Source organism: Salmo salar, chromosome 20, assembly GCF_965601325.2.
Source record: "Salmo salar chromosome 20, fSalSal1, whole genome shotgun sequence".
NCBI classification, from domain to species: domain Eukaryota; kingdom Metazoa; phylum Chordata; class Actinopteri; order Salmoniformes; family Salmonidae; genus Salmo; species Salmo salar.
Window position 1 is genome coordinate 69,551,312 of NC_138310.1, and position 16,710 is coordinate 69,568,021.

Below are 16,710 nucleotides of genomic sequence, written 5' to 3' on the forward strand. Positions count from 1 at the left end.
GCACTACAGAGGGTAGTGTGTACGGCCCAGTACATCACCAGGGCCAAGCTTCCTGCTATCCACGATGTTTATACCAGGCGGTGTCAGAGGAAGGCCCTAAAAATTGTCAAAGACTCCAGCCACCCTAGTCATAGACTTTTCTCTCTTCTACTGCACGGCAAGCGGTACCGGAGCACCAAGTCTAGGTCCAAGAAGCTTCTAAACAGCTTCTACCCCCAAGCCATAAGACTCCTGAACAGCTAATCAAATGGCTACCCAGACTATTTGCATTGCCCCCATCCCTTCTACGCTGCTGCTACTCTGTTATTATCTATGCATAGTCACTTTAATAACTCTACCTACATGTACATGTTACCTCAATGACCTCGACAGCGGTGCCCCCACACATTGTACTAGTACCCCCTGTATATAACACCGCTAGTGTTATTTACTGCTGCTCTTTAATTATTTGTTATTCTTATCATCTCTTACTTTTTTGGGGGGGGGGCATATTTTCTTAAAACTGCATTGTTGGTTAAGGGCTTGTAAGTAAGGATTTCTCTGTAACGTCTACACCTGTTGTATTCCGCACATGTGACAAATACCATTTTATTTGATATTTCACACAGTTTAATGCTGCTCTCTCGCTCTCCATCCTACCTGGAAAGGGGGCTTCCCTACGAGACACTGGTAGACGACAGTTCCAATGCTCCACAGGTCTGCCTTGGCGTCATAGTTCTGAGACATGATCACTTCTGGGGCCTGGTTAGAGGACAGAGGTTAGAGGTCATGCTCTGAAAGGACCGTTCCAGCTGCAGGTTGCTGGAGAACAAGAGACTGCAGACATGACACCCTCACACACACACAAACACACGCACACCTGCACCCACCATGTACATGGGGGAGCCACACAGCGTGGCTGCCATCATGTTGCTCTGGAGGTATCGTGCGAAGCCAAAGTCAGCTGAAAGAGAAAAGGCCGTCAGTCTGTCGGTCTGTGTTATTAATAGCTCCTATTACCAAGCCTCTCAGACACTAGACAGTTGGGAACGCAACACATAACATGAGAGTCACCACACCATGCGGGAATAGCACTGTGCAAACTAAATATAGCTGTAGGGTTAAAAACAACTAATCATGACCTTAGCTAGCTATCATTGTGGTGCATCGTGATACATGACATTTGATATATGACACTTGTGTGAGACAATAAGACAAATCATATGATGGCTAACAGTTCATGGATAGGCCATCTCTATATATACACAGTATAAACAGTATTTATATCATAGAAACATTATGAAGTTGTGAAGAATTAAAGGGATAGTTGTCTTTTTGAAGTTTTAGCTTAGTTTTAACTGAGTGTGTGTTGTGTTTGAGGGGCTGGTTTGTTCAGTCACCTATTTTGATGCGGATGCCGTTGATGCTGGATCTCTTGCGACTCGTGTATGACAGCAGAATGTTCTGTGGTTTCAGGTCTCGGTGGATGATGCCTTTACTGTTGAGGATCCTCATTGCTGCTGCTATCTGCTGGAGGAACACCCTCAGAGTGTCTTCTCTCAGTGTCCCCTTGGCTAGGGAGAGCAGAGAGGAGGGAAAAAAACTACTTACCCACAATCCTTCATTATACAGTAGAAATGTATTGGCACATAATGTATGATGACCAGGGATGTAGTGGTAAAAGACTACTACACCCACACTGGCTATAAGCATATTTTATTGATACAAAACTACATTACTCATACTGCACGGAAACTCTATAAAGGACATTATCCACCCACTATGCACTAGTCTAGAGGCCATAGAGACAACTTTTTACAACTATTTCACACACTGTTTCACTCACACCAATCATTAACATGTTTTTACATTTTCAGATTGAGATTTTAGTCATTTAGCAGACACTCGTATCTAAAACAACTTACAGTAGTGAGTACATCCATTTCATACTTTTCCCCTGTGGGAAACAAAACCCACAACTCTGGCATTGCAAGCACTATGCTCAACCAACTGAGCCACATGGGACCCATACCAAACATTTGCCAGCAGTTATACACACTCAATACCCCCATCTCCCTAATGTATTGCATTAATTACTGATTGCCTCAGCTTACATTTAAGTGATTTAGATGCATTTCTCTCATTGATATAGGTGCATTAAAACTTCTACATCAGGATGCATTGGGAGAGCTCTGTCACCACAACTGCACACAGAATCCAAGGGAAAGCAACCCGCACAAAATGCTTATTCTGCAAGTAGTCTACATCTTCTATGCAAGCACAGCTGAATAGAATAGTAATTGTTTGAACATTAGCAGCCTAAGTAATAAAAGTATTAACAGTGAAGATTACTGTAGTTAGCATAAGAGGTCAGGCAGTGGAGTGTGTCTGGTCCTGCATGTACTGGTTGCAGTGAAACAATAACATTAGCTAATCCAGTGAGCTGCTAGCTTAGAGGATTCCTGGGTCTCTAAAGAGTAAACCAAACCATTATGGTCACAATGGATCTTGTGTCAATCTAACCATATATATATATATATATATATATATATATATATATATATATATATATATATATATAAGAAAGAAGAAAGAAAGAAAGAAAGAAAGAAAGAAAGAAAGAAAGAAAGAAAGAAAGAAAGAAAGAAAGAAAGAAAGAAAGAAAGAAAGAAAGAAAGAAAGAAAGAAAGAAAGAAAGAAAGAAAGAAAGAAAGAAAGAAAGAGAGAGAAAGAGAGAGAGAGAGAGAGAAAGAGAGAGAGAGAGAGAGAGAGAGAGAGAGAGAGAGAGAGAGAGAGAGAAAGAAAGAAAGAAAGAAAGAAGAGAGAGAGAAAGAAAGAAAGAAAGAGAGAGAAAGAGAAAGAGAAAGAGAAAGAGAAAGAGAGAGAGAGAGAGCGCCCAACAGAAAGGGGGAGAGAGCGACTGTGCGTGCACGCTAGAAGAGAGAGGTACAGACACTGTACCGTGCCCTGAGGTGACGTGAGAGCGTGCACCTGTACAACATAAAAAAACAGTTCCCCTGATAACAAGGGAATCAGAACACAACATAAGGACCAGAGTCCAAAACACTGCTTTCCTCTGTTCACCAGTGTCTACACTGAACCTGGTGCACTGGGACGTTCTGTTCCTCAGTACCTTTTTAGACTCCCCGTTGAACTCTTGTTATGGTGCCCATTTCATGATGAGCTCTTTCTTTCTCTGTTACTCAACTGTAGCTCTGCTAGGATTAACGCATAACTACCTGCTGTTGACATTGACATATATATGCAAATATGACCCATAGCAACAGGGAGACAGGTGTGTGTTATGCAATTCACTGCTATACCAATAAAATCAACGATATATCATGTAGACCTCCACAAGCAGCATCCTATTAAGACGTTCAGTGCTTGGTGCTTTCTTGTGAAGCATTATGAGAGAGGAGTGACCTTTGAGACTCAGCTATGCTGACCTTGGTGCTAAAGAAGGAACCCATTGTGTCATATCACTGTGTTGGCTCCTACACACAACATTCCCTTGCATTGGGAACACACAACACACACAGACAGACGGCAGATAGAGACGTACACAAAAGTACCCACACTCCTCTCCACCGCTAGTTACTTTGTTTTGATGAATAATACCCAGTGTGTGTTGAGATTAGTGTGATGCTTACCTTGCAGATAGTCAGCCAGATCGCCACCGTTGCAGTACTGTGCGGAGGAACAAGACAAACAAAACCATTCTATTAGCAGTCTGTGTAAGAACAACACAGATTAGCAGTATCAAGCGGGGGGTGTGTGTGTGTGTGTGTGTGTGTGTGTGTGTGTGTGTGTGTGTGTGTGTGTGTGTGTGACCACAAAGCCCAGATAACCAAGGGTCTCATCAATTAAAATCTGATGAATGGCTGTGCTGTTATCAGTACTGACAGTCTCTGTTAATCCTGGCATTAGTCAACACAGAGAGCAGGAAGGACAGAGTGTGAGGGAGAGTAGTCCAAGAAAGAGAGTGAGAGAGTTAGAAAAAATGTGCAAGGGAGCAGGGGAGAGAAAAGTAGAGAAACAGAGGGGAGCTAATGGGTAGGCTAATTTATGCTAGCATCTACCCCGTCTGTCCACCATTTTCCAGTTCCGTGAGTTTAACCGTAACAGTAAAAGCCTTGGTTTCATGCATGTTAACATCAGAAGCCTCCTCCCTAAATGTGTTTTATTCACTGCTTTAGCACACTCTGCCAACCCTGAAGTCCTAGCCATGTCTGAATCCTGGCTTAGGAAGGCCACCAAAAATTCAGAAATGTCCATTCCCAACTTGAGGCTGTCACCACCGATAAATCTACGATAATCAAGAATTTCAATAAGTATTTTTCTACAGCTGGCCATGCTTTCCACCTGGCTACCCCTACCCCGGTCAACAGCTCTGCACCCCTCATGGCAACTTGCCCAAGCCTCCCCCATTTCTCCTTCACCCAAATCCAGATAGCTTATGCTCTACTGAAAGAGCTTCAAAATCTGGGCTCCTACAAATCAGCTGGGCTAGACAATCTGGCCCCTCTATTTCTAAAATTATCCACCGCAATTGTTACAACCTCTCTTTTCTATCGTCTGAGATCCCTAAAGACTGGAAAGCTGCCGCGGTCATCCCCCTCTTCAAAGGGGGAGACACCCTAGACCCAAACTGTTACAGACCCATCTCTATCCTACCCTGCCTTTCTAAAGTCTTTGAAAGCCAAGTTAACAAACAGATCACCGACCATTTCGAATCCCACCGTACCTTCTCCGCTATGCAATCTGGTTTCCGAGCTGATCATGGGTGCACCTCAGCCACGCTCAAGGTCCTAAATGATATCATAACCGCCATCGATTAAAAGACAATACTGTGCAGCTGTATTCATCGACCTGGCCAAGGCTTTCGACTCTGTCAACCACCATATTCTTATCGGCAGACTCAACAGCCTGGGTTTCTCAAATGACTGCCTCGCCTGGTTCACCAACTACTTCTTAGATAGAGTTCAGTGTGTCAAATTGGAGGGACTGTTGTCCGAACCTCTGGCAGTCTCTATGGGGGTGCCACACGGTTCAATTCTCAGGCCGACTCTTTTCTCTGTATACATCAATGATGTCGCTCTTGCTGCTGGTGATTCTCTGATCCACCTCTACGCAGACGACACCATTCTGTATACTTCTGGCCCTTCTTTGGTCACTGTTAACAAACCTCCAGACGAGCTTCAACGCCATACAACTCTTCTTCCGTGGCCTCCAACTGCTCTTAAATGCAAGTAAAATTAAATGCACGCTCTTCAACCGATCGCTGCCTGCACCCACCCCCCCGACTAGCATCACTACTCTGGATGGTTCTGACTTAGAATACGTGGACAACTACAAATACCTAGGTGTCTGGTTAGACTGTAAACTCTCCTTCCAGACTCACATTAAGCATCTCCAATCCAAAATTAAATCTAGAATCGGCTCCTTCACTCATGATGCCAAACATACCCTATCCTACCGACCCTTGACTTCGGCGATGTCATTTACAAAACAGCCTCCAACACTCTACTCAGCAAATTGGATGTAGTCTATCACAGTGCCATCCGTTTTGTCACCAAAGCCCCATTTACTACCCACCACTGCGACCTGTATGCTCTCATTGGCTGACCCTCGCTTCATATTTATCGCCAAACCCACTGGCTCCAGGTCATCTATAAGTCTTTGCTAGTTAAAGCCCCGCCTTATCTCAGCTCACTGGTCACCATAGCAGCACCCACCCGTTGCACGCGCTTCAGCAGGTATATTTCACTGGTCACCCCCAAAGCCAACTCCTCATTTGGCCACCTTCCCTTCCAGTTCTCTGCTGCCAGTGACTGGAACGAATTGCAAAAATCACTGAAGCTGGAGACTTATCTCTCCCTCACTAACTTTAAGCATCAGCTGTCAGAGCAGCTTACCGATCATTGCACCTGTACATAGCCCATCCCACCCAACTACCTCATCGCCATATTGTTTTTTTTTTTTTTTTTTTGCTCCTTTGCACTCCAGTATCTCTACTTGCATATTCATCTTCTGCACATCTATCACTCCAGTGTTTAATTGCTAAATTGTAATTATTTTGCCACTATGGCCTATTTATTGCCTTACCTACCTAATCGTACTACATTTGCACACACTGTATATAGACATTTCTATTTTGTTATTGACTGTACGTATGTTTATCCGATGTGTAACTCTGTGTTGTTTGTATCGCACTGCTTTGCTCCATCTTGGCCAGATCGCAGTTGTAAATGAGAACACCAATTAAATCCTGTTGGTTACCAAAGCTTCCTCTGACCAAAGCATTGGTTTGATCTGGCCTTAAAGAGCCTCTGCCTTATCACAGTGACCGGTAGGATCTGACTCCAGTTCAGTTTATTACCACACCATGTTGGTTTACCCTTGGTACAGGAAAATCAATTCCAGCTCAGATCCTTATTGACATGAGACACGGGTAGATGGATGCTCTGTGTGTATGTCCATCCTTTTACTGCAAGCAGCAGAGGCATTGAGCAGGGTTTCAATAACACATTCTTAGGGGTCCGCCATAACCACAGAATTCTAGGGTAACAATATATTTCACTATTATGGGGGTGCCCACATTGATTGCTGTAAAGTTTGGGATGAAATGATTGGATAAGGGCCCACAATTATATTCTAGTGAATCTATCCTATTAAGTTCTGTGTGAGGACAATCATTTATGAGGTACACTGCACACAAATAATGTTTGATCAAATAAAAAGACTGCTTTGCTTCATACTGAGAGCCTCTCTCTGCAGCCTCTCATAGGACTGAGGAAATGACCATGTGCACGTGGAGAGAGAGTGAGCAGCTAGAGAGAGGGGAGAGGTATCAACACAAAGATAGAGACCCTGGCAGCTTACAGGCAGCTCAGCAGAAGAAGTTGCATTCTGACAGTGTGACACCACCTACCTCCATGACCAGGAACACAGAGTTGGGAGTTTCCTGAATGAGAGGAGAGAAACAACATGGGTTAGAGTGATCTCTCACAACACCTGTCACATCCACTACTGTAGAGGACCAGCTTCGTCAAACAGACTGACATGTATGCACGGCGTAGACAGATATAGTCTACATACTGTACAGATGGATCATATGTGTACAGTACAGAGAATTGGATTCCCTTGCCACCAAGCATGAACTGAAGCCCATAGCACATAACTGATCTGGATTAGATCCGTACAGTAGAGTTGCTGGCTCCAATCTACAGACACATTGACACCCTCATCCTTCATCTCACACTGTGCGACTGACATGGGGTTAAGATCAAATTGGCACACCTCAAGAAAACGTGCCATCAGTTAGTGAACCCCTCACCTCCAAGCTGTGTCGTGCTACCGTCTACATTCTTGAAGGGAAAGGAACAGAGTTCATTACACAGCAGGGTCAAGCTGAGATTGTTGGGGGGTGTGTGTGTGTGTGTGTGTGTGTGTGTGTGTGTGTGTGTGTGTGTGTGTTCGGGGCTATTGGGTTCAAGGGAACTGGGCAATGTGACAGATATAGGAGACACCTTGTCAACATGGTGATGGAGGAGCTAAGAAGATGCTGGACAGGAGCCAAGTAACACAAAATCAGGCCTCCAGGTTAAGCAAGCAAGCTCACATGTATTTGGGGGAGTGTGTGTGTGTGTGTGTGTGGTGTCAGGTTGAGGGTACTGCATCATATGGCAGATCGAGCAGCTTGCCATGTGCATGAAGTTATCAACAACAACCATAAAAAAAATAAACTGTCGTCACACATTTTCCAATCCCTTCAGCGCCATTCTAAGTAGGCTATCTATGATTAGATCCAGAAGTGTTTCTTGTGACAAGACCATGCAAAGCCTTTCCATGATTGATTCTAGGTAAAGGAAATAGCCTGTCACATGAAAGGCTTCTTTAATCTCTAACGAGCGTATGAGTTCAAGACAATTTAATGTCATTATTTTCTGTGTACCATACTAACAAATCAAAGGGTCTCAGAAAATCAATTCCTTGACTACCAACAGCCATACTAGTCAGTTATTGGACTGCATTACTCTCTGGTTCTAATTATCTCTCAGCCAAGGTCTCCAGTTGGAGAGCAAAAACCACTGCCTTCGCTCTGCAAACCAGCCACCCATTAATTCCACTTCAGCTTTTTTCCTGTCAGCTGACCTGTCAGCCTACACTTGGCTTATTGGCTGGGCCCCTTCCTCCCTGACCAATCCCATTGGCTTGTGGCTGTGGATAGTGGGAAAATGGATTTCAATCGGTGTGTGTGTGTGTGGTGTGTGTGTGTGTGTGTGTGTGTGTGTGGTATGGGGTGGCTGATATTGGCCTGGGGACTAGCCGTTTTCAGCCTCTGCACTATACTGGTTGATGCGGGGATGGGGACTGGGAGAGGAAGAATAAGAGGAAAGGAAAGATGGGAGTTGGCCAGGCTGTACACTGTCCTGGAGGGGGAGGGTAACTGATATGTGAGAGGTACAAATACAGGACAGCCTCACCCCCTTTAACCTCCAGCCCTCAGTAGGTTGAAAATGAACTGTCTATGCCACTAGAAAACCTATCCTACAATAGAGTCCAAAACCTCTTCCATGGTCCAAATCTAGACTAAGTGACACTGTATTTTCTAAGGCAGTGGTTGGTTACAGCTGTTGCTATTATCAACATGTTTACCACGAGAGGAGACACCCAATGAGTCAGAATGTTACTGATACTCAAAACACTATCTGTTAAAGAATTAGACTTTGGACACACACAAGACCTGCCAACAGGGTTATTCTACATAACCCTCCTTCCTCAAAAGGAATACGGCAAAACAAAAACAGCAGCACAAACATGTCTGCTTCATGCTATCCAACATCAGCAGCCCCACAAACACAGGCAGTCATATTCCACTTATAAAAGCATTTCACAATCTTTCTATTGCCATCCACTTGTTAGATGGAAAACCACAGTCACCAGGCGATCCAGCCAGAGTTATGCCACAAACAAGCTTTGATCGATGCTCTTCTAGGAAACACTGGAAGGAAGTGTACTACATCAGCTCTAAGAAATGTTGCTGTCTTGAGGGAAACTCAAAACATCCCCCAAGCATTTTCCACTGCTTCAGCCCTCCACCTCAGACATTTGTAGAATGTCAGCCACTCTAGAGCCGGACCAAAACAACAACATATTCTCAGTGTGTCGGTCCTGCTTGTTGCATCACACGATTGACTCCATGAGTGCTGGGCTACATAAGAATGAAGGGGGGAAGGTAACAGTGGGAGAAGATGGGGGGAGGGCCGGCTTGGCTCAGTTTAAAATTGCTGAAGACTTTAGAGAATAGGGTTCCATATGTGGACTGGAAATCCACCCGGCACGCATCTGTTACACAAAGAGCATTCTGAGAACCAAGTATCTAGCCTAGTCTAATATTACTGCATGCTAGATACATAGCTGTGTCACACCCTATGACAGACACTGTGGTGATTATATGACGCTTGCTATGATGATTATACGATGCTGAGAGAGCGTTGTTCTGTTAATGTGTTTCAGAGACAGGGTGAACCCTTAGGGGGACATACTGCTTTGTTAGTGGTGGCACGGGACCTGTTGGTGTTTTCATCACACATGTGCACAATCACACACACACACACACACACACACACACACACACACACACACACACACACACACACACACACACACACACCACACACACACACACACACCACACACACACACACACACACACACACGGGTGATCTACTCACAGTGGAAGGGCACAGACTGTCCCTATGGGAGAACCTAATGTCCTGCAAAGGCATCACATCATATACAACCTGGCAATGTCTCTCTATGAGATCACCATTTTAGGTCACGAGTGTCCAGAAATTAGGCCAACTAACAAGAGGTATCCTGCGCCTCTTCCCCCTCCTTAGGCCAAGACAAGGCAGAGGAGTATAGAAAAGGCAGTACTGTACAATAAAGAATGTCAGGAAAATATTGACTCATGAAATGAGATGCCTCTAGCATAACACTTTCTCCTTGCTTGGTGCATATGGAACCAAATATGCATGTTTGTGTTATTTTTCCTCACTTAGGGCGAACAAAGCACACAAACTACCCCCAGCTTTTCTAAGACCTACAGTACTATAGTTTACCATCCCATCAACTTTTTCCCACCTTTTCTTTAGATATGAAAGGTATTGCCGGTATCAAAGCCAAACGACCTAGTCGCTGTAAATGAGATTGTGTTCTCAGTCAACTTACCTGGTAAAATATGGGTTAAAGAAAGAAATAAAAAACATTTCGGTAAAGTTCTGCATACGGCTTAGTATAAAACGTAGCCGTAATGCTGAGGCGGCATTGGCACACACTACGCTCTTAAACTCTTGCTAGGCAGCGCCCTGTTACCATCCTCCTGGCAGTTCTAAACTTTGCAAGGCATCTAGCCCATCTCTTGGCATAGCCCAGCACTTAGCATGCACTGTTTTCTTAACCACAATGGGATGGATCCAGAAATAATTACAGTGGGAATAAATATCACTGAATTATGAAAATACTGGAATGAAGTAGGCTAATGCAACTGAAGGCATGTATCAAATGGTTGCTTACTGAAACTCCCAAAGTAATCCTTGAAATATATTTTAAGCAATAGCCTACCTGCGTGTGGTCAACTAGATGATAATTTCAGCACCATTTTGATTGGGACAGCGCCACCCCTCTGATTTGAGACATGCGTGGGGGCTCATCTTGATAGATTAATGTATGTCAGACTTTTGTTTTCACTGAATCTTCATTTGGATATTGGTTAGGCTACAATTAGGCTAGGGAAATGTTATCTAAGTTGAGGTGAATGCTGCTCATCATCATCATCTTGTCTAGTTGGCTCATTTATTACAACATTTTGCCATCGTATCTAGTTTGCGAGTGAAGAGAAAAATAATCCACTTGTTAGTCGCTTAGTATCCTAGGCCTACTCCCAACCAAAAATCTGCGACTTCACTGGCTTGTCTGGCTTTTTCACTGGCTTGGGTGACTTTAACCTCCCCACGTCTACCTTTGACTCATTCCTCTCTGCCTCCTTCTTTCCACTCCTCTCCTCTTTTGACCTCACCCTCTCACCTTCCCCCCCTACTCACAAGGCAGGCAATACGCTTGACCTCATCTTTACTAGATGCTGTTCTTCCACTAATCTCATTGCAACTCCCCTCCAAATCTCCGACCACTACCTTGTATCCTTTTCCCTCTTGCTCTCATCCAACACTTCTCGCTCTGCCCCTACTCGGATGGTATTGCGCCGTCCCAACCTTCGCTCTCTCTCTCCCGCTACTCTCTCCTCTTCCATCCTATCATCTCTTCCCTCTGCTCAAACCTTCTCCAACCCATCTCCTGATTCTGCCTCCTCAACCCTCCTCTCCTCCCTTTCTGCATCCTTTGATTTTCTCTGTCCCCTATCCTCCAGGCCGGCTCGGTCCTCCCCTCCTGCTCCGTGGCTCGACGACTCACTACGAGCTCACAGAACAGGGCTCCGGGCAGCCGAGCGGAAATGGAGGAAAACTCGCCTCCCTGCGGACCTGGCATCCTTTCACTCCCTCCTCTCTACATTCTCCTCTTCTGTCTCTGCTGCTAAAGCCACTTTCTACCACTCTAAATTCCAAGCATCTGCCTCTAACCCTAGGAAGCTCTTTGCTACCTTCTCCTCCCTCCTGAATCCTCCTCCCCCTCCCCCCCCCCCCTCCTCCCTCTCTGCGGATGACTTCGTCAACCATTTTGAAAAGAAGGTTGACGATATCCGATCCTCGTTTGCTAAGTCAAACGACACCGCTGGTCCTGCTCACACTGCCCTACCCTGTGCTTTGACCTCTTTCTCCCCTCTCTCTCCAGATGAAATCTCGCGTCTTGTGACGGCCGGCCGCCCAACAACCTGCCCCCTTGACCCTATCCCCTCCTCTCTTCTCCAGACCATTTCCGGTGACCTTCTCCCCTTCCTCACCTCGCTCATCAACTCATCCTTGACCGCTGGCTACGTCCCTTCCGTCTTCAAGAGAGCGAGAGTTGCACCCCTTCTGAAAAAACCTACACTCGATCCCTCCGATGTCAACAACTACAGACCAGTATCCCTTCTTTCTTTTCTCTCCAAAACTCTTGAACGTGCCGTCCTTGGCCAGCTCTCCTGCTATCTCTCTCAGAATGACCTTCTTGATCCTAATCAGTCAGGTTTCAAGACTGGGCATTCAACTGAGACTGCTCTTCTCTGTGTCACGGAGGCTCTCCGCACTGCTAAAGCTAACTCTCTCTCCTCTGCTCTCATCCTTCTAGACCTATCTGCTGCCTTTGATACTGTGAACCATCAGATCCTCCTCTCCACCCTCTCCGAGTTGGGCATCTCCGGCGCGGCCCACGCTTGGATTGCGTCCTACCTGACAGGTCGCTCCTACCAGGTGGCGTGGCGAGAATCTGTCTCCGCACCATGCGCTCTCACCACTGGTGTCCCCCAGGGCTCTGTTCTAGGCCCTCTCCTATTCTCGCTATACACCAAGTCACTTGGCTCTGTCATATCCTCACATGGTCTCTCCTATCATTGCTATGCAGACGACACACAATTAATCTTCTCCTTTCCCCCTTCTGATAACCAGGCGGCGAATCGCATCTCTGCATGTCTGTCAGACATATCAGTGTGGATGACGGATCACCACCTCAAGCTGAACCTCGGCAAGACGGAGCTGCTCTTCCTCCCGGGGAAGGACTGCCCGTTCCATGATCTCGCCATCACGGTTGACAACTCCCTTGTGTCCTCCTCCCAGAGTGCTAAGAACCTTGGCGTGATCCTGGACAACACCCTGTCGTTCTCCACTAACATCAAGGCGCTGACCCGATCCTGTAGGTTCATGCTCTACAACATTCGCAGAGTACGACCCTGCCTCACACAGGAAGTGGCGCAGGTCCTAATCCAGGCACTTGTCATCTCCCGTCTGGATTACTGCAACTCGCTGTTGGCTGGGCTCCCTGCCTGTGCCATTAAACCCCTACAACTCATCCAGAACGCCGCAGCCCGTCTGGTGTTCAACCTTCCCAAATTCTCTCACGTCACCCCGCTCTTCCACTCTCTCCACTGGCTTCCAGTTGAAGCTCGCATCCGCTACAAGACCATGGTGATTGCCTACAGAGCTGTGAAGGGAACGGCACCTCCATACCTTCAGGCTCTGATCAGGCCCTACACCCAAACAAGGGCACTGTGTTCATCCACCTCTGGCCTGCTCGCCTCCCTACCTCTGAGGAAGCACAGTTCCCGCTCAGCCCAGTCAAAACTGTTCGCTGCTCTGGCACCCCAATGGTGGAACAAGCTCCCTCACGACGCCAGGACAGCGGAGTCAATCACCACCTTCCGGAGACACCTGAAACCCCACCTCTTTAAGGAATACCTAGGATAGGATAAAGTAATCCTTCTAACCCCCCCCCTTAAAAGATTTAGATGCACTATTGTAAAGTGGTTGTTCCACTGGATATCATAAGGTGAATGCACCAATTTGTAAGTCGCTCTGGATAAGAGCGTCTGCTAAATGACTTAAATGTAATGTAATGTTGTCTGATAATCAATGTGATTTTGTGTCACTGAATCTTCATTACTATAGGCTATTTGGTTAATTGGTTTGCGGATGGGAAAATAAGTGGAGGTGGTTTGCTCATCTATAACTGATCAGAAACATTTAGCATGCAGTAACATAGCCTAAATCAAGAGTAGGCCTATTATTTTGCTCAATCGCGTATAACTCCAAAAGCCTGCATAGGGTGTGAAATATGAACACCAGACTTGTATGCTTTTGAAAATAGGACTGATATTTTCTTATCGGTATGGTGACGATAAGACCCTACACCTGCTCCCGAACAAAGTGTAGTGGATGAAATGAGATGGAACAAAGAGATGAAATGTGGATAAAAATAGCATGTTCTTGAGCTCTGTTTCAAAATATCATTTTTTTAATATGACAGCGGTTCCACATTTCCCCATGATCTAAGCTGCGTGGGAAGAATATTTTATATTCCATTATATTCTTCTTAATATAAAATATATGTCTGTGACTGTGATCGGGTAAGTGTGTCTTTTCAGTTTAAATGAACATAATAACGAACTACTGATTTCATTTGGATGGCGCAGCCATGGCTGCACAGACCCGTAACATTGGCCTAATTAAACTCAAAATAGCTATTCTATTCCTTAGAAAATACATTTTATTAGTCTTATAAATGTTTCTTAGGACCTGCCTAAACAAATTAATAAAGGATTTCCTTTTGATGGTGTATATTCTCAATGGATTTATGAAAATAGATGCCCACCAAGATCTCCACACCACTACCACCACTCCTCCCTGGCATGCGCACGGGAGGTATAAAAGGCTATGCAGGCAAGACTGTGGTAAAAAGGGGCGTGTTTGTAAGGGGGCCATAAACATTGCCCACTTTGTTTTACATGCTAAATACCATAAATCTTATGTGAAAGCAGTATGTGTGTGTGTGGGAGATTTGAGTGTGCTGGGAGGGAGTTGCTAACTGCTACAGTATGGCGAATGTTCTAACCCATTTAACGGGCTGTAAAGAAAAGCCAGATGATGGAATACAGAGGGGCAGGCAGTTAGTTTTCTAGGAAAACCGACAGAATTCCTGAAATCTCCCATGTGCGCCAAGAACAAGTTGTACTGCCCAGAGCCCACCCCTTATTTTTATCAAGTCATCCCCCCGCCCCGTTTACCTCGCTTTACCTCCCCTTCTTTCCACACACACACACACTCTCTCGCTGATGCTAGGATACAGTGTTCTACCAGAGTTCAGAAGAAGTTTTGAAAGCTTCAACCACGGGACTACCTCACAGACGCATGACTCTTCAACTTCATAAACAAATCCGCCTCCTACCCTGCCTCTCTTCTTTCTAGGGATGCACATTTTGGTCAATTTAACTGCTGACTAACTGACCCTTATTAACCAGTAAAAAGAAATAATAATCCCAAACAGTAAAATGACGTGACCAACAGAAAATACTATCAGAGATCTGTCTATAATGACGAGATGCTCATGTTTCCGCCCTAACAATGGTAATCGTCCCAAGGCGAGAAGGCAGACGACAAGCTTAGGCCCAAAATAAGCCCATAGAAACGCATTGGACTTATTTTGAACAGATTTTGGTGAGAGTGAAACCTCTCGAGTCACCTCTTCCTCTCTAAAACTATGCATGCATACAAGGACTGGACATTTTTCATTAAGAGCTTAATGGAAACATGCAACAATATCCAGCCGATCTTCTTCCAGTCAAAAGACTGTAGCTTATTATTCAACTCCTGGAATGAAGCAGCTAATAACACGTCATTTTCAAACATTTACCAAAAATGCATTATGGGGAAGACACAGTTGTAAACAGCACACCTAATGCGAGCAGTTCCATATGTGACAGAGATGAACATCTAATAGCAACTACTATGATGGGTTGCTAATATGACTAAGATTGTGCTTCTGGACAATGAAAGAAAGTTGATATGAAAACCAATACAAGAGGAGAGAAATGCTGATTAATGGCATGAGGAAGTCTTTATAAAATAATTGCCACCACGTTTCTGTGGATGGATTTTCAAAGCTACTTTGAAGCACGGTAAGACATGCCTAATTATTTGAAGTAAAGTAAACAATTATACTGCCTCAAGCTGACATTGCAAAGTGGTGGGTTACGTCTGATAGTCAACGGTCGGCAGGCATCCATCCGAATGGCGAACGGGAGGCACGGTTTACCAGTTGAGATTGAGAAATAAAAATAGATCCTTTTTAATCTTGGCTCCAAAGTTAACACGCAATTGTATTTAGCATTTGTTATTTGTTGCACAATGACTGGGCTTACAAAAGCAGGTTTCACTCCCGTAGCCTGCAGGCTTTTTGAGTAGCTAGTCTCATGCTAACTGACAGGTGGTAGGCTATTCCGCTCATCAAACTAGGCTCTGTATGCTGTGCGCGTGTGATAAATAAAATGTATGACGATGTAATAAAGATAATCTAACGTTTTACCTAATGATATATAAGGAGGGCATTTGCACAACATGTTTCACAACAGCACACAACAAAACTCCAGAGACATATTGAGCAACCAACTGATACCAATCACGACCACACCCAGAGACTGATGGCGGACTAAGCACTCACACAAAAATGTCAAGACATGAAAGCACCCTAGCCACACGAACTGACCACTGGTGTAAAGAACAACATTCCATGAATATCGCAAGCACCCAGACACAAATTACCAGAAATACACACACACACACACACACTTAGGTGTGTTGGACTCCGAGGACAAAGGACACTGCCAAGGGCCAATGGGAAGTCGACACCACCTGGAGAGTGGACCGTCCCTCCACTCATCGACCAGTCAGGAGAGCGGACCTACTAGACTCAACGTCAACACACTGTTATTTCATTGTATAAATTGGATGTACACTATGTTTCGGGGCTCTCTTCTGCTAGTTCCCTATGAGCTAAACGAAGGAGTCCGTGCACGCTTTGCCAAATATCTTTGTCTCATAATAAACTGCCTTACTATAAACTGAATCCACCCGGTCCAACGTCTTGACTTGGTCTCCTTCTCAAATAACTAATCATCAACAACGACTAACAAAAATAATGCAAATTAACCTGTAGACTTACTTCTTTCCATTTTCGTTGTGGCTCTTATCGGTCGACCTCTCCCTCTCCTGTTTCATGTCTGGTGAATCGGTGAGGCCT

General features: G+C 45.0%; 1 protein-coding gene across 2 annotated transcripts in view; it reads right to left on the reverse strand.

The window, feature by feature from the left end:
• LOC106581221 (serine/threonine-protein kinase ULK2) overlaps nt 1–16,710 on the reverse strand; it is a 54,613-nt gene that overhangs the window by 17,389 nt on the left and 20,514 nt on the right. For both annotated transcript variants that reach the window (XM_014163134.3, XM_014163133.3), the window contains exons 4-8: nt 6,914–6,946; nt 3,633–3,669; nt 1,380–1,553; nt 870–943; nt 640–741 (exon numbers count right to left, since the gene is read on the reverse strand). In XM_014163134.3, coding sequence (XP_014018609.1) covers nt 640–741; nt 870–943; nt 1,380–1,553; nt 3,633–3,669; nt 6,914–6,946 — 420 coding nt within the window. The remainder of the gene's footprint in view (nt 1–639; nt 742–869; nt 944–1,379; nt 1,554–3,632; nt 3,670–6,913; nt 6,947–16,710) is intronic.